The 25,805-nt window shown below is 47.0% G+C and overlaps 1 protein-coding gene across 3 annotated transcripts in view; it reads right to left on the bottom strand.

The window, feature by feature from the left end:
• PORCN (porcupine O-acyltransferase) overlaps window positions 1–25,805 on the bottom strand; it is a 425,271-nt gene that overhangs the window by 52,232 nt on the left and 347,234 nt on the right. For all 3 annotated transcript variants that reach the window (XM_069647550.1, XM_069647549.1, XM_069647551.1), the window contains one exon: window positions 14,887–14,972. In XM_069647550.1, coding sequence (XP_069503651.1) covers window positions 14,887–14,972 — 86 coding nt within the window. The remainder of the gene's footprint in view (window positions 1–14,886; window positions 14,973–25,805) is intronic.

Genomic DNA, 25,805 nt, shown 5'->3' with positions numbered 1-25,805 from the left:
AAAATGGCAAGACAGGGGCCATTTTGGTAAACATGAGCACCCATGGGGGCCTTTAACGGGGCTGTGCAATCAGCCTGCAGTAAAGGTGCACAGAATTATAAAAGGTTTCACTGCCACCAGGCATTAAAAGGTAAGTTTGTCCTTATAACATAAATGTTGCATTTAGAATGAGAAAGGGGATACTCCGTATCTCCCCAGCACTCCACATAAGGTGGGGTGCTGGTCTCACTTAATAAAATGCAAAAGGGATCCAAAGATCCTTTCTACCCTTTGAAACCGTAGTTCTCAAGGTTAGCCAGAGAAAGTTAAAAGGGGAGCCCTAGGGCAACCCAGCAACAATAGGCACGTATTGCCAAAACCTTTAAAAAGACACTATGGAGTGTCTTAAAAATGACACCCATAAGGAGTCAACGATTCTGTGAGTGTGGGAAAAGGTTCTCACTCACAGAGGTAGAAGGAAAAAAAAATCTACCAGTCCAGCAAAACGTTCTGGGGTCGACACAGGTCAGGAAGATCTATCATTACTTTGAAAATCTTACCTCAGAACAAGCGCTGCCAAACCCAATAGGGTTCAGAAGAGGAGCCTTTAGGAAACCAGTACAGGCAAAGTCAATGGGACAGTCCCAATTCTGATGCAGCTTTTCTTAAAGATTTTAGCAGTCAGGGGTTCGCTGGGAAAAAAAAATAAAAAAAAAAAAATAAAAATAAAAAAAATAAAAATCACAGGAGCTCTAAGGGAGCCCACTTGATGGAGCACAAGCTGGAAGGCATGCACAAGTGAGTGAGGTCAACTCCAAAAGGGTTAAAATAGTACTTCCCCAAGCTAGGGAGCGCTACAAATGGCAAAGGGTCTCGAAGTTTAAAGGGAATTAGCAAAGAAACTGAAAATTCTCAGCCATAGAAATTAATTGGCCAAGGGAGATAAATGGAGGTAGGTCAAATGTCTGCTGATGATCCCCCAGTAGATAGACAACCCCGAGGGTCGCAAGGACATCCCTAATACGAGAACCTGACACTGAAGCAAACTCATCAGCAAGCTGGCATGGACATTGCAGAGTGGAACTTGGATGCCACCAAGTGGCGAGGTCGTGGGTCCTGTCGTGATGGGTAGGTCTGCAAAGGATGATCCCAGTCTCAAAAGAACAGAACAAACAACCTCTAGGTGAGTCAAGGGATCCTAAAGAAGAGATCCAGTCCCTGCAAGCACCTTGGAGAAGCACAGACTCAAATTGCAGATGTGAGCACTTGATGGAGCAGCCAAAGCCTAGTTCCTTTCCTGGGTGGATAATATGTCAAACAAAGACACCAGCTGCCAGGGGAGCAGAACGAATACTTCAAGTGGAGGTCCTAAGGATGAAGAGAAGCTCAAGAGAAGTCAGTCTCAATGGATAGCCTACAGAGGGAGATCCCAGCACAGCAACATGCCTCTGTTGCCTCCTGGATGGGAGAGGTTATCAAAACAAGACTCCAAGCTCCAGAGAGGCAAATACCTCTGATAAAGGGGACACCTCTGATACAGTTGAGATGAAGGGGTGTTGTAGCAGCTTCATATTAGATATTGCGCCATTGACTGTTTGGGAAGAATTCAATTGTTTGGGGGGGGCGGGGGGAGGGTCTGCAGTAATGTTATGGGACCCCTCATTGTTTTGCATTTCCCCCTATGTTTTGGTTTTTTTTTCTGCTCAAGTCCCTTGTCACGTCACAAACCTTATATGGTCCTGTATCACCCATAAGTATCCCAGGTCACGGGTGCACCTTAAGCACCCTGTTTGTGCTCCATGGTGATTATAACCCTACTTTGGTTTTAAGGGCTCGGCTGGTGGCAGCCAATATTTAGTTTTGGGATCACCCGGGGTGCAAGCTGGTTTACTGTATTTGAGCCCTAGTGCACCTTTATGGTAGCCACTGGGGAACATTTGGCCATTTTGTTTTAGGGCTGGGTTTTTGGAAGGTGAGCAGGTCTGCTGAAAGATTCTGGCATCTGTGAAGATGAATTCCCAAAGTCAACCCTGGTGGTGGATTTTAGGAGGCTGAACGATTATGATGAACAGGATAGACCTGGAAGTGTAGCAAAATGCAGTCAAAGTAGGTAGTGGAGCGGTAAGACTTAGACACAGGAGGGGTGTGATAGTGGTCCAGGGCTACAAGACTCATGCAGAGCACTCCAATAATTCAATTTATTTAAGTACAAAAATAGACCACGCTTTATTAGGACTTTAAAATGCATACTAAGCAATGACACCTTCAGTTAAGTTATCACACAGCTACTATCAAACACATTAACATCCACAATTGGGGGTCCTGAATAGAACATCTACACTTTACCTTAATGACAGTCAGGCAATAGCGAACATAAGCAAGACGACAATGTGCAGTAAATCGGGTGAAGCATGAGAAAACAGTTGCTTAAAAACCAGTAAACGGGGAAATAATAAGATTTGAATAATCATTGCCAAAACACTTATGAAGAAACCTAGAATTAGATCCCTAACTCTTAGTAAGTTCAGCCCTAAGATAGGATGGGGCCTAGTTCCCTAAAGTCACCAGTTCCACAAGATAGGTAGGTTTACTATTGGACTGAACAATGCCAGTGGCTGCAATGAAGTGTTCGAAAGGTTTAGAAATGTACAGGACAGGGTCTCTCAAACTCACCATCCTAGGGAAGGCCCAGGGGGGATCCTTGTCTAGACCACCAATGATATGAGTCTGGCAAGAGAGAAACCCCATGGTGGAGGGTTGGTGACAAAACAGTTATGTTAACTTACCTCCCATCCCAGATTTTCCCCAGAGATCACTTTAGGTTCTGGAATCTGTTGGAGCCATCTGCTTCTGTGTTTGGTCTGGTAGATGGAGACCCATGGGGCAGAGGTCAGTTCTGGGCGCTGGATTTAGTTCGTCAGTCTTGGTACCTGTATTATGGTTCCAGGTGCTGGCCAGGTTGTCACCCTTGACATGAAAGGAAACCTTCTGTGCAGCAAGCGACCTCAGGAGACCTCCAGGGAGCAAAGACGACTAAATTCAACAGGAGCGGCATGGGCACTCTTAGCAGCTACCCAAATTACCAGCAAGAGTGTACTTGGGCCCCAACAAAATCCCTGCCGCAAGAACAGAAACGCAACCATAGTGCAAAGTTTATTGTATTTATTATTAAACAAAGTGACAGGGATCACACTAGAACAGCATAGCAGTCCTCAGGTTCTGCAAACGTGTGTCATATTGTTTTAACCATAAATGACATCACAAGAGCAAGGCAGATGCCCCAAAACCTATCAGGGATGGGGATTGGTCAGTTTAGGAAAACTATATTGTTAAGATGGATTTCTAAACTCGGACCTGGTGGGCAGAAGGTTAGGAGGCCAACCTTGATTAGTGGAGCAGGGGAACCTTTGGGACAAGCCAGAACAATCTATGGTAGCTTGTCAGGCGGTCAAGACTAAGTCTCGGGAGGGGTGAGGGTGATCGGAAGCTCACAATGAGCACACAAAGTAGAACTCCACAGAATACGCTTAGACAAATATATATCAAAAACACATACATTATAGGCCTTAATTAAACACATAAACTACAGTAATATGACATGCATTACTCAGTTCCATGTGTTAATATCTTTGCAAAAATAACGCCATACAAGAATGGCACCGTTTCTTTGTGGCAATATTAACCCATGGAACCTGCGGGGGACATCCCTCCAACCCCCATATTTTATAAAGGGAGCGGCGGATACCCCTGCTCCCATTTACCCCCCTAAATAATATCGCCTATGCCATTTCCCAGGGACCAATATATATATCTATATTATATTATATAGATATTATTTTATGGGGATAATATTACCAGATACCCATTACTCCCCGTAATAGCATTTCTGATGGTTTATCTGCTTAGATTCACATGCTGTGCATATAGTCTGACATCTAGTGGAAATCACGGAGTATTGCATCTTTCTTTCAAAGATAAAAAGGGACGTCGACATAGGCGTGACGATTAAACTATCCCCAACGTGACGTGTAGTGTACCTAAAACCCCTCATGCATCGAGGTCCCTCTGGTTGCATTTTTTTCTGCTGTAGGGAGCCTTAAAGTCAGCGTGAGCGAGTACAGAACAGAGAAGTTGTAAGAAGTCCATGTTCCTTCTACGCTACAAGGGGAGGAAGGGTGGGTGCATATGAATCTAAGCAGATACAATCATCAGAAATGCTATTACGGTGAATAATGCATATCTTCTGATGCTTGTGGATACGCCTAGAATCACATGGTGTGCATAGACTAGCGAGCAGTACCCAGAGATGGTGGTGGGATGTGTGAAGGAACAGTAGCAAAGATGTTTTAGTACCGCTTGTCCCACCTGAGAATCAGACCTATTCAGAGTGTGTATCCAGGCAGTAGTGCGGAGTAAAGGTGTGTACAGAACTCTAGGTTGCTGCTTTGCAAATGGAATCTAGAGGAACATTTGCAATGAATGCTATGGCAGCCCCTGTGCCCCGAGTAGAGTGTGCTCTAGGTGCGAAGGGTAGACCTCTCTTGGCAAGAGTGTAACAGTGTGATGCAGTTAACGATCCACTTGGAAATAGCTGATGTAGAGACAAAGTCCCCTTCTCTACCAGCTGCCACAAATGAAGAACTGGTTTCTATTTCTTAGTGGCTTTGTCTTTTCCAGATAGTAGATAACCACTCTCCTTACATCCAGTGTGTGGAGGCTTCCCATTAGTCTGGTAAGAAAAACGGTCAGCTCCCGTCCGGGAGCTGGGGTGGAGATGTGGGGGGGTGAAGTCTCTTTACCCCTTCCATCTGTTTACCCCTTCCATAAAGGCTAGAATTACAGGAATTCTTCACCATGAAACCTTGCTCTGGGACGTGGTGTATGCCGAAAGCGTGGCCAAGTGGACTTTAAGAGAATTGAAAACCAGTCCTGAATCTAACAGATGAGTTAGGTAAAGGACGATATCTCTGGGTGAGCATTCAATAGGATTGATGCCCTTGACATTACACCAGATAAAGCGCTTCCAATTGCTGGAGTAGCAATCTCTGGTGGTAGGTTTCCGTGCCTCTCTGAGTATGTGCATGCATCTCAGAGGGAGCTGAAGGTGCCCGAACTCTATGACCTCAGCGGCCAGGCTGCAAAGTTGAGAGTTTGGGGACATGGTTGTAGCGTCTCTCCCTGATCTTGAGACAGCATGTTGTACGGGCACGGCAGTTTCCTGGGAGGGGAGACAGACATTGCCATGAGATGGGAGAACCAAGGTTGGCGGGCCCACAAAGGGGCCACCAGGATTATTGTGACTGACTCTTGGTGCATCTTATGCACTATTCTGTTGAGCAGCGCAATCTGAGCAAAAGCGTAGACACCTTTTTCGGACCATGTTATCTAAAGACCGTTCCCCTTGGAGCTGTGCTGTGGGTACCTGGAGGCATTATCTGGGCATTGGGCGTTCTCCAAATAAGTAGATCTCTGGGAAGCCCCATTCTGCGAAGACATGGAGTAAAATGTCCTCCTGTAGCCGCCACTCATGCTCTATGGGTAAAGGGGGACAGCGGGGGAGGGGGGGGGGACTCTCTGCTGAGTATGTCTGCCAGAAGCTTGGGTTCCCCTGCAATATGTTGTGAAAGGACGAACATGTGTTTGAGTGCCCACTTCCAGATGTTTTGGGACAGTTTAGACAGCCCTAGAGAGTGAGTGCCCCCTTGTTTGTAGTACATGGCCGTAGTACTGTACAAGAGGACTAGAACGGTTTTCCCCTGGAGGTGTGACCGGAAGGCCTTCAGGGCCTTGAACACTTCTAGCAGTTCCAACAGTTGATGTGATTGGATGCTACTGCTGGAGATCACACGCTGTGCGCCGTCTGTTGAAAGAGGTGAGCTCCCCACCCAGTCAGAGATGAGTCTGTGGCGAGAGTGGCTTCCCCGGCAGGGGTGGTGAAGGTTTTCCCTTGACCACCATTGCAGAAACTGGATGAGGGCTGCCGAGACAACCACCAGATCGTCCCATTGGCCGCTGGCCTGAAACCATTGGCTCGAGAGCAACTTTTGCATGGGGCCCGTGCGCAGACAAGCGTGAGGAACTAGGTAGATGCAGGAAGCCATCATCCCCATCAGCCGCATGGCTTTGCGTATGGTCACCTGGTGATTGGCTACATAGTGAGGGATCTGGAACAGCATGTTTTGAACCCTCTGGTTGGAGGGGAAGACGAGCCAGTCTTTTGTCTGAATTAGTGTCCCCAAAAACTGTTTAACCCGGCTGGGGTTTAGGCTGAATTTTTTCTTGTTGATCGAGAATACTAGGCTGAAGAGGAGATTTACCCTCATCAGAGTATTTGCTTGGCAGGTTCCGTACAAATCCTCTGTTAGGAGCCAGATGTCGAGGTAGGGATAGACTGGGATGGACGGCCTGCTCAAGTGAGCTGCTACTATCGCCAGTACCTTTGTGAACACCCTTGGGGCTGAGGCAATGCCGAAGGGGAGAACCTTGAACTGATAATGGGTGTCCTCCATCATGAACCTGAGGTACTTTCTGGCGCTGGACATATGAAAGTATGCATCTTTAATGGCCAATGGGGCCATGTAATCCCCCCCCCCACCCGCCTGCTGCAGCAGAGGGATTACCTCCTGAATTGTTGTCATCCTGAACTTGAGGTTTGACATACAGGGCGCAGGTCTAAAACAGGGCGCATGGTGAGATCCTTTGTGGGTACAAGGAAGTACACAGAATAAATACCCTTGTTTACCTGGATAAGGGGGACAACTTCAATGTCGCCCTTTTCCAGCCAGACCTGAACTTCTTCCAGCCTGATGCCCGTGGGCAATGGTCTTCAGTACTCACTGATCTGAAGTGATCCCCTCCCAGGTGTGGATGAATGAAGACAGGCGACCCACGACCGGGGAAGCGGGGGAAGGGACCTGAACCGGCTAGTCACTTTGAGGTGGAGGCCAGGGAGCCCCTAGGAGTAGAGTTTCTGCCTCTACCTTTGCGCCTAGGAGAGAATATCTTTGCTGATATTGGAAGTTACCAGGAGAGCCTTGACCGGAGGACCAGGAGTTATTCCCTGAGCCGGATTGCCCCTGGTGCGAGCAGGAGAAGGATTAGCCACGAAAGGATCAGCGTGCGTTACAGCCTCCACACTGGTGAAAGGGTTTAGCCATGATCTGGCTAAATGACTTTAGAGTCTGGTGTTCTTTCTTTGCCGTCTCTACGGAGTCATCAACCACTTTCCCAAAAGGGTTAAAGTCCTCCACTGGCTTGTTAGAGAGGCCAGAGTTTCGGGTTTGAGCCCAGAATTTTTTAAACAGGCATGCCTTAAGAAGGGTACCCTGAGCGAGGGTGCATCCAGCGGTTTCAGCCGAGTCATCTGTTTTTCAGTATGTTTTGGGTTACTTGTCTGCCTTCAATCATGACCGGCAGCAGGTGTGATCGGGTGGACTCTGGAACATCCTGAAGGCTATCCTGCACTAAGCCCAACTGGACATTACTAACTCGCCAGGAGGGTGGTGTTATTTGCAATCCTTGTGGAGTAGGCCGCAAAAGGCGGTTACCAGCTTACCCACGGCGTAAAGCTTCTTGCAGTCTTTGTTCCGAGGGGATTCTGAAGAGAGTGGTACCCCGCCCTCTTACGAGTGGTCGTAACGACCAATGAGTCTGGTGTGGCATGACCCCTGATGTAGAGGAGGGGGTCAGAGGGTGATATCCTTCACAAAGTCGGAGTCTCGAGAGGCTGTGTGCGTTGCAATTTTAAAATAGCTGGCTGCCCTTTTTAAAATGGAGTTGAACATCTGTGCATCAACAGGTGACTAATCTCTTTGTGGAGGAGAAGGGGGATCTGTACAGATTACGTCCGGGTCAGCGGTATGCGTCAGTGTAAGCCAAGGGCATTGGTCTTCCACCTGATCCCAGTCTGGGTCCTGATCAGCTGGGTCTTGATCAAAGGGGTTCAGCTCTTCATAAGAATCCTCCTGGATGGGGTCAACTGGGACATTCAAGAGGTCTTTTTGGTGTCCCTGGGCAGAGGTGGAAAGTTACTGCAATTTGGCGGGGATGGGGCAAGAGTCCACTTCCCTAGGTCTCTTTGGTATAATATACCAGTCTGAAAAGTCAATGAACTGGCCCTTTTGTCCATGTATTGCTCAAACCTTTCGCTAGTCCATAGAGAGGAAGCTAAATTGTCAGCAGCAGTGAAGGGCTGCCCAGAAGGGGAGGATTTTCCTAATAAGGCCTTAGAGAGGCTGGGGGACTTCAGAATAGTCCTCCCAGTGAGAAGGGGTGCCCTTGTACTCCTTGGCCGCCAGAATGATTTCCAAAAGGCTCTCGCAAAGCTTCGGCGGCTGAATTGAGGGTCTCGATGCGCCTGAAGGCGCAGTAGTGCTTGGTGACACCACCGGGTCCTTCAGCGCTTGTGCTCCCTTGGATGGCGGGTCGACGACCGTGGATTTTTTTTAGAGGCAATGCCCATTTCAGAAGGATACCCAGTCGCATGCCGCGAATGTGGTTGCGTGGAGGGCGTTGAACCACGAGGTTCGGAAAGTGCCGAAGTTTTCGGCGGTCGTGTGGGTTCCGAGCGATTCTTCGACGTCGGAGAGGCCTTAGGGGTTGTGTGCTTGAGTACACTAGTACAGTTCTCTTTTTGTAATAGTCTCTTGCATTTAACCGCTTAACACCATTTAGAGTGCCATACACTCTAAAATGAAAGCGCCACGAGATTGTCACCTGGACTTTGGCCATCTTGTAGTTTGACCTTTCTCCTACTGTGAAGTGGATGTATTTTCCATATATGGCAAGTCCTTTCCCGGGGAAAGCTCCAGCATATGCGGGGAAAGTGACAGTTTGTGTGGCCGGATATGGGGGTTTGGTCTGTCTGCAGCCAGTCCATATCAGTTATGTCTGTTGCTGAGCAGAAGCCAGTTTGATGCAGATACTCGCCAATGGTGGGCTGGGCGCAACTCGAGCCTGGCTCCTAGATAAAAGGAGGACTCCTGCAGCCGTTCTTCAAATCGATGTAGCCAAGAGCACTATGAAGAAGAACAGCCCACTGAAGACCTGGAACTTGACGTTGGAAGATCATCAGCATTCCTTTCTTCACTTACCCGTAAAAGCCCCGTCCCTGCAGGTCTTCTGAAGGCAGTCATCAGTGCTTTAACCCTTGGACTGGTGGGAAAGCCAGTCCTGACCTCAGCTCAAAGATCTAGTGGCTGGAAGTGCTCAGAACAGTCCCTGGTCCATCTTGTGGACTAGCCAGACATTCTCCAAGGCGACAGCGCTGCAACAGTCACTTTCAGAGCGTTCAGCCTCGAGACTCTGCAGATCCATTTCCGTCACGTTGCAGCTCTTCACCACAAAGAGGGGCCTTGCAGGAGCAGTTTCTTTGTTTCTGCCAAGTGGGTCAGCTTCTGCCACTTTATTCGAATGTGGAATTGCTGTTCACTGCCTGCATTGTGTCCTGGGAGTCCTCCGAGGTGGTCAGCAGAGTGGTGGTCCATAGTCTGTCTCCTGGGAGTCCAGCTGTCCAGAATCCTGAACCGATCCATGGGAGCCTGGAACCAGGATCTAGCCAAACCCCAAAACTGACACCTGAAGCGACCCGGACACCCAAGGCCACTGGACTTCAACAGAACCAAGGCACGCATCCAGAAGGCCCAGTGATTTTTTTAAACTCCTATGGTTGTACCCGTGTGAATCGGAGTACAAGGGGTAAGTATACATACATGCTTTGGGCCTCCCAGTCTCCTTAGGGTTTCATGGGTATAATGTGCTTGCCCCATCTCTTGAAGGGTGGTGTTCTAGCCGGTTATCCTCCCCTGGGTCTCTTCTAAGATGGTTGGATTGGAGGAGGGTCTTTTGAAGACTTTCCTCTTGTTTTTCCTTAACTCTGGAACATTTACAACAGTTTGTTGGCTCAAGCCAACACTTGTTCAATCTTCCTTAAGAGACTCAGTCTTCTGAAAATACTTTCATTGGGAATTGTTCGACTGCAAGGGCACTCTGCCTCTGCTTTGTAGCTAAGGTAGGGCTTTTTAAGGTTAGTACCTTATTTATATGGTCCTGTATGGCGTTCTCAACTTTGTTATTCTAAACCCATTAGTTCCCATACTTGGTTCCATTTATTTGCATTTTGTATTTGCTGCACTTCCAGTATATTGAAGAGTGACGTGTCAGTGCTCTTAGGAGCACACCAAGATGAATGTATATATTTTAATAGTGAAGGTTTTAGTGCGTTCCTTACCCATTGTTTTTCCATTGATAAGAGCTGTCTAAGGCCTACAAAAATAAATATCTTTAAACATTTTGCTTAGCTTGCATTTTTAAGAGTGCTCTGTGTGTGCTTCACTGAACCCTTCATCACTGAACCCTTCACCACTCCCTCCCCTCCCTCTCCCACTCCCCCCTCGTGAAGATAAATCTTTGCTGCTCATCCACACTACCCAGACATTAGTCTGGTGAACAGGGAAAGATGCTAGGGTGGCCACTTAATTTTGTCCACAGGGCAGATTCTGAAAATACATCTTTACTATTATTGACCTTTCACTCTCAAGTTGCTGCGCCTTCGCCTGCACATATCCAGAGGGATCCTTCACACTTTAGCAGGGCTCACTGGTCCACTAATCTTAGGTCAGGGTCTCGTTTGCGGACCTTGCCTATCTTCTCCGTCAACCATGACCAACACTGCTGCTGCTCCCAGAGTTCCACTCGGCTGGCTCTACACCGAAACAACTTGATCTTCATTTCTACCTGGGGGATCTCCATTTGTGGTTCACTTACTAACTTGTGGGTGCTTGTTCGATTCCTCTCCTGGCAGGGCGAGATCCGAAACAGGCCATTCACTGCCGGGAGCATCACTGCTCACGTCTGCATTACCATAAACTGATGAATGAAGCACTGTAGCGCAAGTCTATGTGCAAACCCTCTACTTCCTGTCAAAGGATAACATTGTCCCATTGATTCCTACGGGCCCATAGACATAACATTGAGACGTGGGGATAACTGGGTAAATAGTGCCTACCAAAAACCTCCAACGCTGGAGTTTAGGTCCGATAGAAAACCTTCAATAAATAACATTTACACCTTAGCTTTGACAGGCAACTCAGGAGGAACAGAATCACAGACAGCCGTCCCCCTCAGGCATACACAGGTACCCTCAGGTTGCCCATCTGCGAGCTTCCCCCAACAACCCATCATTATGCACTTCAACCTGGAAGACACTTGTGCACTTAGCTAAATTGTCCCAATTGGAAGACTAACTTTTGCCAGTCACCAGCAGACTTCCACTTTGACCCACACCTCTGTATAAATGCTTCTTCACTTCAACTGAAAGCTGTCAGAGAGAATTCTGATAAATGTGCCAATTCCCTTCACCTTAGATACCCCCAGCAACTTTGCTGGATTTTGAGGACTGATTTTATTTACCTGGAGAGAGCGTTAGCCTTTCTTCCCACTCTCTCATGTATTTTGATGTGTGTATTACTCTTGTGTTCTTTGATTGTGGAGTTTTAGACAACTCCATAGGCATCATCTTTTCATTTGTGTCACACAGCACCCTCAGTGCAGTGACACAGGGAAGCCTTTTAGGCTGTCCCAAGGTTTAAATACCTTCTCTCGGAAAAACTATTGTTTCCCAGAGAAAGTAAAGTGAAATTGACTTAACTAATCTTTCCAAATTCCTAGACCCAGTACACACTATCTTACTGTGCTGGAGGGGTTACTGTGTCTAGAAACTCACGTAGCAGTCAAATGCCTTCTCATCCAAAATTATCTCTACGCCAAAACACCCTCTCCTCCCCTTCCTTCTCCCCCCTTCCCCCTCCTCCTCCTCCTCCTCCTCCTCCTCCTCCTCCTCTTCCATCTCTGCTAACATGTCCAACTTCTCTCCTATCACCCCAGTCTGTCTCCCGTCTCCTGTCCAAAACTCACCCTACCACTGCCCCCTCTGATCCCATCCCCCACCTCCCTCATCCCCAAAATCTACCCTCTCCTCATCCCCTACCTAACCACCTTCTTCAACACCTGTCTCTCCTCTGCTACCTTTCCTTCAGCTTTCAAAAAACGCCACCATCATCCCTACCCTGAAGAAACCTTCTGCTAGCCCTCTTCTTGCTTCCAACTTCAGACCAATCTCCTTTCTCCCCTTCATCTCTAAGCTCCTCGAGCGCCTGACTTACTCTCAGATTTCGTATCCTCTCACTCCCTCCTCCCCATCTCTCACTCTGGTTTCCACCCTAAACGCTCCACTGAGACGGCTCTCACTTATGTACTCAATTCTCTCCTCACTGCTCGCTATGCTAAGCAATCCTCAATTCTCATCCTCCTTGACCTCGCTGCAGCTTTTGATACCGTAGATCACCCCTTACTTCTTAGCACTCTGTCCTCTTTCGGCTTCAAAGGCTCTGTCCTATCCCGGCTCTCCTCTTACCTCTCCAATCGATCCTTTACTGTCTCCTGGGGCAGCCGCACCTCCTCCAACTTCCCCTTGAACTATGGCATCCCCCAGGGATCCGTACTTGGACCTTTTCTTTTCTCTCTTTATACCTCCCTTCTCGCCCCGGTCATCTCTTCTTTCAGCATCTCCCACCATTTCTACGCTGATGACACCCAACTCTTTCTCTCCTTCTCTTCTTTCACTCATAACCTCCATCACACTCTCTTCCTGCCTTACGGCCATAAAGTCTGACCGAAGTGCTTTTCTTCCCTCATAACTCTCTTTCCCCTCCCCCCTCCTTTCATCCACTTTCCCCCTTCCAATCTCTCCATCTCCACCCATGCCCAAAATCTTGGCCTCCACATTGACTCCTCCCTCTCCTTCTCCAACCACATCTCTCTAACCTCTCGTGCCTGTCGGCACCACCTCTTCAACATCCGCAAGATCCGCTCCTCTCTCACCTTCCACGCTTCAAAACTCTTAATCACCTCCCTTATTTTCTCCCACCTCTTTTACTGCTCCTCTCTCCTCTTTGGACTCTGTCTCTCACCTGACTCCCCTAAAATCCATCTACCACTCCTCTATTCGTACTGTCTTCTTGGCCCTCGAGATTCTATTTCTTCCTCACTCTCAACTCGGCTGGCTTCCCTTCCTCTCACAACTAAAATTTAAATTCCTCTGTCTTGTCTACAAATCTCTCCATGACCTCGCCCCCCCCCCATCTCTCTTCCCTCCTCTCATTTTAATCTCCCTCCCACTCTCTCGGCTCAGCTGATCTCTACCTTAATGCTGTACCCCAAGCCCCATGTGCCTCCTCACGCTTCTGCTCCTTTCAACTCTTGCTCCCCCCTTCACTGGAACTCAACACCTCTTTCAGGACTGAAGACCGCCTCTGGCACCCGAGTGTCTGGGGTGGGCAGGAAGTGAGGGAGGTTCCCGAAACTCCCTGTCCTTAGTCTGCTAGGAGACCCAAATGCACTCTGGCATGATTGGCTGGCTGACTGTCTGACAAGGACAGCCACCCTGCTGGGTGTGTGGCAGCTAGACTGGAATGAATGGGAGGAAACTGGATAAAAGGCGAGTCTCTTGGCTTGGAAGGCAGAGTCAACCTCTGGAACAAAAGAACCGAAGATGAGCTGGAAGAGGACGGCTGCTGCAACTCCTGGACCGCTGGTTTGCCCGGTGAAGCCCTGCTGCAGGTCCGAATCGCCAAGTTCATCTCGACAGAGAAGCCCTTCAAGGACGACTTCTTCCTTTGAGTTGGTGGGACCAATCAACTTGACAATAAGCCACCTGGATAGCATTCTCGGACTGGTTGTATTTTCCTCAGAGTGCTGCAGGAACCCGAAAAACCAGGGAGAGGGACACCAGTTTGTGTGCTTGACTACAGCTACCGGAATCGAAGAATTGCCCTTTGCCAGCTTTGTGACCAGTCCCTGTGCAGTGCAGGAGTCCCCCGACGTCCTCCCTCCTGTCCCCACGACTGAGGCTCAGGAACAGCAAGATCTGCAGGAACTGCCAGGAAGAGACATCTTCAGCTGCATCTTTTTCTTCATTGTAAGGTACTGTGAAAACCCGACCGAGAGAACTTCTCTCACTGCGAAAGTGCTTGAAACTTTGGCAACTTGCAGGCCTAGTCACCTCGTGACCCAACACATGAATCTTTCTTTTACGAACTACTTCTGAGAACTTTGGCAAAGACTTTTCCGTTTAACTACCAGAACTGCCTATCCTTTACAAGACTATTGCATTGCATTGACTCCTCTGGTGAACTCAAACTATATGCACTGTTTAATAATAACAGATCTTTTTATTAACCTATGCCATTTTGCTCCTCCGTCAAAGTAGTTTAAATGCCTCAAACTGATAGTGTGAAGTACTGAAGTATATTTTTGTGCGATATAGATTGCCTCCTTCTAGTGAATGTTTTATAACCGACTGTGAAATAAGTGTTTTTCCAAGAAACCTTGAGTGTAAGAGTTTGTTTGAATACTTGTAATTATAAACTTCTGTGTAACATCCTTACAGCTCACATTCCCCTCTTGAGATAAGCCTGGCTGCTCAGCAACGCTACCCCACAACTGTGTAGTACAGACTTATACCAAAGGTTGGTTTTGCTTACACCTGTAGTCCTAGTTGTGTGTAGTGGTCCCAAAGGGTACTGCATAACAGCTTTGCCTAACAAAAGCATATCCCAGTGCTATCTATTAAATTAAAAGTACTTTTTTTTTTAACACTCTTGATTGCGGGTACAACAAAGCACAGGACTGGGCATTGAACCTTTTCTGCTTAGTGTAGTCTTGTAAGAGCATTGCCCCCTAGCTATCCTCCAGCCCTATTAGACTCGTTTATGCAATGCTTTGCTTCAACTAATCTCAACACAGTAAAGGCAGACTGCCACATACAATTCACAGCCGCCCGACTTAAAGCATATTGTACACACCAGAATACCTTGTTTCAACACCCAGAACACTGGAACAGATACTTACTGTCTTGTGCTGGTGAGTGCAGCCAGGCAAGCAGCGTTTTGACAGAATACAGGCACTGAAGATAACAGAGAGCCTCCTGCGGAGAACTGAAAATTGAAAAGGAAAGTTAGAGAAACATTTACTCCACTTGCTCACAACAGGTAGAGGAAGCATGACATTGACAGCAATACAATATGGGGTTTGCAATGCCCAGGGCCTCTGGGAAAATAGGAGCAGGCAAGAAGGCTAAGCATGTCTGGCAAGCTTTGCAGTCCATGCTCCTTTCACACAGAAAGAACAGGATAAATCACAGATAGAAGCAATTCAAACTCATCTCAAACACAGAATATATATGGAAAATGCAGAGGAAATGCATGCTTAATTCACACACAGGATGGATACAGCACAGGCAGCAGCACAGAGTTCCCTGACACACTGGATAGGTACAACACAGAAGGTACAAATGGCAGTTTCCTTCACGCACAGTACAGGCACAATGCATGCCAAAACAGAGCAAACTTACCTTACACACCAAACAGGTGCATTGTGTTCAGCAGCAGTACAAGCTTTCCTTTATCTCCCCCTCAACCCCATACCACCTCCCACCCCAAGAGACGCACAACAGGCACAGCACTGAGAGCAACTGTGCTATGCCAAATTTCTTTCGGACGATGCAGAGAAAATGTTGGAAGCATTGGGGCTTGAGGTAAGCGAAAAGTCTCAACTCCCACGTCAAAGTCATTAATACATGAAGAGGGTCCACCTCCAGAGATGAGCACCCCACTGCCTTAGTATACATTCTTTTGTTTTCAAATAAAGCCAGTGTATGAAAGGGTCCTCCTATTCTCTGGGAGGAGCTATACAATGCCATCCAATCAATATTGCCTCCTCTTTTTTTTTCAGTCTCAAGGCTCGGACTAGACCAAGCTCACATTTACGTGGCAGAAGTGGACATCAGTATGGTCCCTATTCGGCACTGGAATTTAGGACCCCCCCTGTTCCACTCCCAGTCGTTTACTGGTTAGATGATTAAGGAACACAACTTGGTAAGAGTAGGATTTGTGTCCATTACTCCATTATCTGTACCTTGAAAGCTTGCAAGGTTATTTTGGGTACTTCATGCTGTGTTCTGCTCAGGGTGACAGTCCCATGTTTCGCTTTAGCGATTAGTGTCTGCATAAAAACTTGCTCGAACTTTGCTTCGTTTAATTTCCTGGGTCCTGTTCTGAGGATTGTTCTATCACATGCCTGGCCATGGAATTAGTGCACTGTGTAATTATATCAAAACCAAAAGGTGATGGCTGGAAGGTTTTGAATCAATCGTAACCACTGGCACAGCTGTGGGGAACCCTCCAACACATCTTTTTTCTGTCAGTCTAGCTGTTACAGAAGGGGAAGACATATGCAAGTCATGTTTTGTCCCACTCACTGCTATTTTCTGGCCGCCTCTCGATCTCTGCCTGTCGCTTGCTTACTCATGTTGCGACTGCCGCTCGCTTACCTCATTCTCTGCCTGCTGCTCGCTCATTCTCTACATATCTCCTCCTGCCTTTCTGTCTCTCTGCCAGACTCTCTATAGCGTAAGTGCCCTCATTACAGCAGCCACCATGGAGTAGGTTGCATTCAAACCTTCAAGGGATTCTTCCTGGGCATCCACACAGGATTTGGATTCAGGAGTGAATCCCAGAAAACTACGTGTACATCCATCCCGATCTGGTGAGAACTACCGTGAGGGGTCAGAAATGTGAGGCAGACAACTCTAAAAGGTTTTTCATAAGATACCATTTTTTTTTTAAAGGTTTGCTAAACGCCTCACCATCCCGATCCAAAAGAGAATTTCCATGCCTATCAAAGTAAACTAAATGAAACATTAACCAAAGGAATCTGTCCCTCACACTTCTACATACAATAAATATATGAAGGAAATATATGGCAATTCAAAATAAAACAAAATCAGTTACTTCAAACATATACTTAATAACTGGTTCTCCTTGTGACCTAGGTAATGTTTCCTTCCCCAGATTCAAAGCAGAATTTGTAGCAACAGTTCAAAATAGGTAAGCTGCGCTTTATAACAAAGTTATGGTAATAAGATTCTTCTTGCTCCAACAAGTCTCTCAACGGGACTTTCCAACAGTTCCAAAAGGAAATAAATCTTTGTTTCTACAATTAACAAAAAAGTTCAACACATCTTCTTAGGAATTAAAACCACTTTCATAGTTCCATAATAGCAACAGAAATAGTTTGTGAGGATGATTCCACAATGTTTCACAAAATCATGTAGTTGCTTCGACACATCTTCTTCGGCACAGTCTTTAACCACAACACAGTACTTCAATATCTTTTACCTGGTCTACTCACCTGCCAGGTCTACCAATAAAAAGGTACCTTGCCCTGGTATACTCGCAGACCAGGACTTCAAGCTTCTAACTACACTGCAAGTACTTCTGTGATAAGGTTGTAGCCAACAAAGTCTTTGGACTTTCAACAACTTCAGTAATAAACACGTCTTCTGACAAGACATGAATCACATTGGTGCTGTTTATGCCACATGCAATACAGATTATGCTCCTCTCCTATTGAATGTAGGCTATCAGGAGGGCAGCTCTTCTTCCAGACTGGTTTTCCCATTTCGACTTCAACCAAATGCTGAGAATAGCTTTTTGTCACGCTTGCTCTCCTCTGGCTTTGACAATGCTTGTTTGGGTCTATTGGCTCTTCTTCTCTGGGACAATAGGGTTTGCAATGGGTCTGCTTCTTAATTGCCCTCTTCAGGTTTTGGCATTATTGGTTGTTAAGGTCTGTTAATATTGCCTTCTCCTGGCTTTGCAAAGGTGGTTTCAGTTACTTTGGCAATTCTAATTACCCCCAATGTTCTTATTCTGCCACTTTAAGTGGTAAGCATCAGTTGTATATGGAAAGTTATCCTTAGTCTGCCAAGTCGGCTTCTTTACATTAGTTTGGTATAACATGTTGTTAACACGGGCTAGCAGGCGATTACGGAGCATTCTGGGGTCACAAACAACTAGTAAACTCACTGGGTGCTGCATACACGTGTGCTTGCTCCCCTGCCTTTGTTCCCATTACAAGGTAAGAAATGGCTTTCTAGTTCCTGTGGCCCACGCTGGTCAGGAAAAGGGCATTCCTCGCTCCACGAGTACTCAGTGCTCGCCTGCCACTGGAGCACACGTTTCTTTCTTGGGGGAAAGCTTTTCAAATAAACGCTTCCCGTTGTGCAACCTCTGCATACAATGTCTCTAAGGACAGAGACCCTCACAAAGCCGGCATCGGCTTCACACACAGCAGAGGCCCCGGCGGCTTGACCTTCCTGCAACTTCTGCAACGTGGAGCCTCGACCAGCACTCCACCTTCTGCTTTCTCCCCTTGTTCCGCTCTATGGCCTGCACCTGGGGGGTATAGAGGGGCACTTTTATATCCAGCAATCCCTCTCGGGTGGGGGTCATTACAATCACTAGAATGCACCTTGCAGTTCACTACCTCCAAATCCTTCATCCTCATCCCAGTATTTTGGGTACTGTGGGACTTGAAGTACCCAATGTTAAAATTAGTTTTTCCTTCCACAGTTTCAATTTAACAATGGGCCATTAATAGTTTATGCTCTTTGGGAAAGTTGGTAAAGGTATCATCACATCTTTCCTGACCTGATCCCCGCCCCGCCCCATGTGGTCCTCCCGCAGAACACCACCCCCAGGGTCAAGATCACAAAGAGTCTGCTTTTCCCTGGCCACATTTGAAGGGTCCCAGGCCAGGTTTTCTGTGGGGACCATCTTTGATTTATCACACTACCCTGAGCTCACAAGCTCAGAGCAGCCATACCTGTATATGGCAGAGACTGGGTTTCCATACTTAACAGATTAAAAGACTTGGGTTCTTACGAGTTTGGCGGTGTGGCCACAAAGTGTGGTAATGCATAGAACTGACTCACCACTGCATTATCGCTGCAGTACCGCACCACTTAACTAATGGTTTGGAGGCAAGGTGGAAGAAAAACCTCCAGCAGTAAATATGCTAGCCTACTGCCAAAAAACAGCAATTTCGGAAGAATTACCACCGGCAGTAAATCTGCTGAAATCCCCATAGAGTCACATGGACTCCATCAATGAAGACCAACACTGCCACTTGCAATGCAGCGATAATTCCGCTGGACCAAGTGCCGCTAACAGTAAATCCATTTGGTGTTATCAGCAGATTTACTGCCGAGATACCACCAAACTCATAATGAGGCCCTTGTTGTGGAGTTGACATTTTAATGGGAACCTGCAGAGAACAAGAATGGGTTCCCTGAACACAAAATGGCCTCATCACAGTGCAGTTTTCAAAAATATTACAAACAGCTGCAAACAGCATTAGGAATATTTCAATCTTCAATGGAGTTCTGCAGGGGCAATTTCTATTGTTTTATCTTTGTTTCGAGTAGCATTTCAGCTACTTGCCAGGCAATTTCTGAACAGGCTGGTGGCAGTAGTACATTTTTTACCTATTTCTGGAATGGATTGTCCCGGGCTGCGGCTGCAGCCGCGATAATGCACTAAAGGTGACCATGGACTCAAAATTGCCCCTTTTTGTTTTAAGTCCTGTTCAAGATGGCCTGCCCTTTTTTAGCCGTTGGCCTTCCTTTCCAGGTGGGGTTTAGCTCCCTTTCTTCATGCATCTTGACAGGCTCCTTGAAAGAAGCCTGCAAAGGCTCTCCTTTGTGTGTGTGCTGGCTGGAAGTGCTGAGGGGACTGTCTGCCCCCAATCCACCTTCCCTCTGGGGCTTGGTGGTTACTGGTTAGATTCTGAGGGGCTGGCTGTCTGCTGTTGGACAGCCACTTCAGAGTTTGAATGTTGCAGCCCACCTTCTGGATATAAGGAGACAAGCTGCAGTTGACCACTTGAGTTTAAGAGATTCAAAGAAGATGACAATGACCGAGGGACGCCAGAGGTCTGTTGCAGAAACTAATTAACAAGGGGGGTCCTGGGAGTCCCTCTGCCAGACATTAGACCTGGTTGCGAGAGACTTACCCAGAGTCTTTAGCTCACTATCTTTCACAGAGAAGAAATATCCTAAAAATATCTGCTGGACTGCCCCAGGGCAGGACAGCACCAAAATGCTAGGCAATTCTCCTCTGAACAAGAGTACCAACAGCATCCCCAGACACGTGTTTCGGTCTGGTTGGACCTCATCAGTAGGGAGGAGCTGTGCCTCTCTAAGAATAGTGAGCAAGGGGTCCACGTCTGGATTCCCCTAGTAACTTAGGGTGAAACCCAAAGTTACTTGCATATGCAAATTAACAAGGGGGGTCCTGGGAGTCCCTCTGCCAGACATTAGTCCTGGTTGCGAGAGACTTACCCAGAGTCTTTAGCTCACTATCTTTCACAGAGAAGAAATATCCTAAACATATCAGTCTTTTTCCTGCCCTGGGGCAGTCCAGCACCGAAATGCTAGGCAATTCTCCTCTGAACAAGAGTACCAACAGCATCCCCAGACACGTGTTTCGGTCTGGTTGGACCTCATTAGTAGGGAGGAGCTGTGCCTCTCTTAAAATAGTGAGCAAGGGGTCCACGCCTGGATTCCCCCAGAAACTAGCCAAGACCACCATATTGCAAACCCATAGAGAGGGAAGACCCCTGCGAGGTGCCTTCTTCCCTAAGACTGGCGTGACCAACCAGTCACCTGTCCTAATCTTAGTACATGACCAACTTTCGGTCGTAGGAGTGCACTTTTGTATTTGCTCTGCAAGGCCTGGAATCAGCTGTTCGTAGTTGCAAGGATTTCAGGCTGACCAAACAACTGGAACTCCTCATGGGCGGCCTTGAGACTCTTCTGGGACACTGGAAATCCTCTGTGCTGCCCTCCTCCAGGTGACGAGCCCGCCAGATTAATGAAGTTCAACCGCTGAGTTACAGAGTGCCACCTGACCATGCCCGGTGTGTTGGGTGGATTTTCCTTTTTGAGTGAAATTCTTCACACTTTGTGAGTCCCCCAGCATTTTTGATGGACTATAGGATTTTTGGACGGATTCTCCTTCCTGGGTGAGTGGGAACCATTTTCCACACTCACTCATCCCTTTAGTCCGACCATGGGAAAACTACCTTTTTTTGGTCTTTTTAATGGAGTTAGGCTTTCCTCCAACTTTTCTGGCGCCTACCTTTTCCTATTGCAGCACATAGCACTTTCTGTGCAGTGTTGCCGGTAGCTCCTAGAAGTTCCATTTTTTATTTATCTGTCATAACACAGGTTACCAGGGAAGGGGTTCACTCTTGTCTGACCTATATTTTATATTATATTTTATATTTTGCGAGATCAGCACACCCCACTGTAAGGGGAGTGCTTAGGGGAAAACAACTCCCTTTTCTTGCCTCTCCAGTAACTTTATGGTTACTGTGACAAGAACTGACATGCTGGTTCGCCGGGAGTATACCTTTTTATTCAACATTTTGTAGACTTTAGTCGCAGGCTGTCTTCGCAGCTGCGGTAAGGGACACAAGGGTCACCATTTGCCTAAAATTGTGGCTGTTCTCAAGCACTTGTCCTTTCTTAGTCTTCTTCTACCTAGCTGGGTGGGGGGGCATGATGGGTCTTTAGTCTTCGGCAGGCTTCCTTGGAAAGCCTACAAAGAGGAGTGCCTGAGAAAACATTAAGTGGGGGAGGTGACCGAAACTCCCCTCGTCTGCCTGGAATCAGTTTGCACTGGGAGGCTGGCTGTCCCCATGGACAGACGCCGCCCACCCCCCCCCGCCCCCAAGTATGAATAGTGCTTGAATGGTGATAGGTGGACTCCTCTGGTGTTCCTGGATAAATCCAAGGGTCCTGGAACTGAAACTCAAGAGTCGACCACTGGGGGGTTGCTAGACTGTAGGGTGGGGAGGGAGAAAAACAATAAAAAGGTCCACAGCCACTTTCAGCAACCACCAGAGCCGTCTGAATAACCACTGCTGTTCCGACCTCAAATTCTGTGCAACGGGGAAGCCTCATCACGGGTTGTCCGGTAACAGTAAATCCCCATTCCCACTTGAGTCTATTGGACCCAATGTGGCTGGGGGCGCTATTACCGCCGGTGGTAACAGCGCCGAAAATGGGGCGCATAAAAGGATTTTTACCTCGAATAAAAAGCTGGAGGTAATACAGCCCATCTAAGTAGCCTACTCGTGATCGGGCCAGTCCTTAAATGCGGTGTTAACAGCGTTAACGCCGCATTTAAGGGCTACCGCCCAACTCGTGATGAGGCCCTTAGGATTTTCAAGTAGTATGCAACACATAGTGGGTTACCCAACTGCGAGTTGTGCATATAGACTAAAGTATTTTTACTTACCTTGAAACATTAAAAGTATGCCTTTGTGTAGTCCTGTAATAAATGCTTGTTATGACCCTGGTGGGAGTCATTTACTTATCAAGTCTGCTAAGTGTTAACTGTTGTTAGGACTGATTTTCTATACTGTGGCCTGGGGGGTGGAGGTATAGAAGGCCAACCTAGTTTAGTGACATGACAACTCTCGGCGCTGTAGCCAAACCAGTTCAAGGTAGAAAAGCCAAGTGGTCAAGGCCAAGTCTCCAGAGGATTGAGCCTGGTAAGAGGTCCTCAATGAGTACACAGTAAAATGTCAAGGAACAAACTTAGACAAACAGTTATAAAAATATTTATTCATGGCCATATAACACTATGAAAAATGACTACTAGCATGTCATTTTATCACACAACACTAAATAAAAGATACATGTATACAACCACTGAAGTAGGGCAAATCCATAATAAACCCCTGTAAAGAAATGTAAGTATCATTATGCATCACTACAGGTCCACAGAGATACAACACCAACTTAAATAAGTCAATCCCAAAGATGTATGGGGCCTTGTGCCCAAAAGTTCACCAAAGTTCCACACAGTTTTGCGAGACGGGTAATAGTTAGTGGAGGGCTTCTGGGATCCAATGAGGAGTTCCAAGGGGAACAGGACAAGTTGTTCTAGTGAATAAAAGTGTCCCTTGTAGGCAAAGCTTGTATGCAGTACCCTTTGGGACCACTACACACAACTAGGACTACAGGTGTAAGCAAAACCAACCTTTGGTATAAGTCTGTACTACACAGTTTTGATAGCGTTGATGAGCAGCCAGGCTTATCTCAAGAGGGGAATTGAGCTGTAAGATGTTACACAGAAGTTTATAATTACAAGTATTCAAACAAACTCTTACACTCAAGGTTTCTTGGAAAAACACTTATTTCACAGTCAGTTATAAAACATTCACTAAAAGGAGGCAATCTATCATACAAAAATATACTTCAGTACTTTCACACCATCAGTTTGAGGCATTTAAACTACTTTGAAGGAGGAGCAAAAAGGCATAGGTTAATAAAAAGAAGATTACAGTTATTATTAAACAGTGCATATAGTTTGGTTCACCAGAGGAGTCAATTCAATGCAATAGGTTAGGCCAAAGTCAATGGGCTAAAGTCTTGTATAGGATAGGCAGTTCTGGTAGTTAAACGGAAAAGTCTTTGCCAAAGTTCTCAGAAGTAGTTTGGAAAAGATACATGTGTTGGGTTACAAGCTGACTAGGGTCTGCAAGTTGCCAAAGTTTCAAGCACTTTCGCAGTGAGAGTAAAGTTCTCTTGGTCGGGTTTTCACAGTACCTTACAATGAAGAAAAAGATGCAGCTGAAGAAGTCTGTTCCTGCAGATCTCGCTGTTCCTGAGCCTCAGTCATGGGGACAAGAGGGAGGACGTTGGGGGACTCCTGCACTGCACTGGTCAAAAAGCTGGCAAAGGGCAATTCTTCGATTCCGGTAGCTGTAGTCAACCACACAAACTGGTGTCCCTCTCCCTGGTTATTCGGTTTCCTGCAGCATTCCGAGGAAAATACAACCAGTTCAGAGAATGGTATCCAGGTGGCTTAAGGTTCTAGTTGATTGGTCCAACCAACTCAAAGGGAGAAGTCGTCCTTTAAGGGCTTCTCTGTCGAGATGAACTTGGCGATTCGGACCTGCAGCAGGGCTTCACCGGGCAAACCAACAGTCCAGTAGTCGCAGCAGCCGTCCTCTTCCAGCTCATCTTCGGGTCTTTCGTTCCAGTGGTCGACTCTGCCTTCCAAGCCAAGAGACTCGCCTTTTATCCAGTTTCCTACCATTCATTCCAGCCTAGCTGCCACTCACTGAGCAGGGTGGCTGTCCTTGCCGGACAGTCAGCCAGCCAATCACGCCAGAGTGCATTTGGGTCTCCTAGGAGACTAAGCACAGGGAGTTTCCGGCCCCTCCCTCACTTCCTGCCGACTCCAGACACTCGGGCACAAGAGGTGGTCTTCAGTCCTGATACCCGCCAAAGGCATAGGAACAAAGGGACCAAACCTGGCTTGGCACGCAGAGACAAACTCTTGAAGGACCTTTCCAAAAAGAAATGGCGAAAAAAGAAGACTGGGACTGGTTTAAACAAAGGGGGCTCAGGCGCCATCTTGAAAAACATGGCTCCTGCGATTTAACGCTACCGGTGTTCGCGGTCGGGAAAATTTATGGTAGTTCGTTGACCACTGCCACCAGTCATTTCGAGAAGAAAGGGTAGCATTTGACTGCTACATGAGTTTCTAGACATAGGGGATACCAAGTAACCCCTCCTGCACTATTGTAAAATACGGTGTGCTGGGTCTAGGAATTCGAAAAGACTAGTAAAGTCAATTTCACTTTACTTTCTCTGGGAAATAGTTTATCCCAGAGAAGGTATTTAAACCTTGGGACAGCCTAAAAGGTTTCCCTGTGTCACTGCACGGAGGGGACTAGTGATACAAATGAAAAGATGCCTATGGAGTTGTCTAAAATTCCATAATAAAAGAACACAAGAGAGAAACACATTCAAAATACATGAGAGAGAGAGGGAAAAAAGGCGCTCAGTCTCGCCAGGTACAAAAAAAATCAAGTCCTCAAAATCCAGCAAAGTTGCTGGGGGTCTCTAAAGTGAAGGGAATTCTCACATTTATGAGAATTCTCCCTAACATACCCCACTTACGTATTGCGTACCTTTAGGCAAGCCTTCAGAAGAGGGTCCACGGTCACTTTTCCCACCGCCATCTCCGGTCCTTCATGCCCAGGGGTTGCAGGTTCGAGCACTTCTCTGGCCGGCGCCAAATGCTGGTGCAAAGTCTTCAGGATGGAGAACTCTATGCAGTGCCCTTCTCAGCACAGGACTGCAGTGGAATTTAGGATCTGGCCTAGGCCCAATAGTCATGCAGACTCAACCACCTAAGCCACTTTGTATTCTCTCCCTTAATAGCCAACCAGCACTTCAAAGGCTTGGTGTGATAATACACAGTAAAGTCCCATGGAGGTAGGACTTCAGCTTCCTAAGAGACAATATGACAGAAAAAAATGATTCTCCACCTTGGGCCACCCGAGTTCTCCACTCCTAAACTGGTAGTTGATGTGACATATAGGTTGTTGCTCACCTTTGTCATTAAGCTGTGATAGTTCTCCCACTACCCTAATGGCATAGGTATCTGCCAGCACTATGAAAGGTCCCCTCCAATCAGGTGTCTCGAGATCAGGGACCCGACCTAGGGATTCTTTCAGGCCAATTAAATACTTTTCACACTCCAGGGTCCATAAGAATTTGTTAGGTCCCCTTGAAGTAGCGAGGGATGTTAGAGGGGCAGCTATATGGCTATAGTTTGCCACTTTACTCCTGTGTTTCCCAGTGGGGCTCAGGGAAGTCCTCACTTGGGTTTTGGTAGTGAGGGTTGCCCAGTTCTAGGCATCATGTACTGCATTGATCAGGGTTTACATCTTACCTTCACTGACACTAATGTTATGTTCAAGTAAGGCCAATGGCTCCTGTTAAGTCAGACACTCTGTTGTTTTTCTGAACAAGCTGGCCTGATGAAGGTCCTGAAACAGTCTTCAGAGTTATTCCCAGGTCCCTTCAAGTGGGGTCAGAATCTGCCATATCATTCAGATAT

The sequence above is a fragment of the Ambystoma mexicanum genome, chromosome 2q (genome assembly GCF_040938575.1).
Source record: "Ambystoma mexicanum isolate Mex_15411 chromosome 2q, UKY_AmexF1_1, whole genome shotgun sequence".
Taxonomy (NCBI): domain Eukaryota; kingdom Metazoa; phylum Chordata; class Amphibia; order Caudata; family Ambystomatidae; genus Ambystoma; species Ambystoma mexicanum.
Note: the sequence above shows the minus strand (reverse complement) of the source record. Positions and strands in the feature narration are given on the sequence as shown.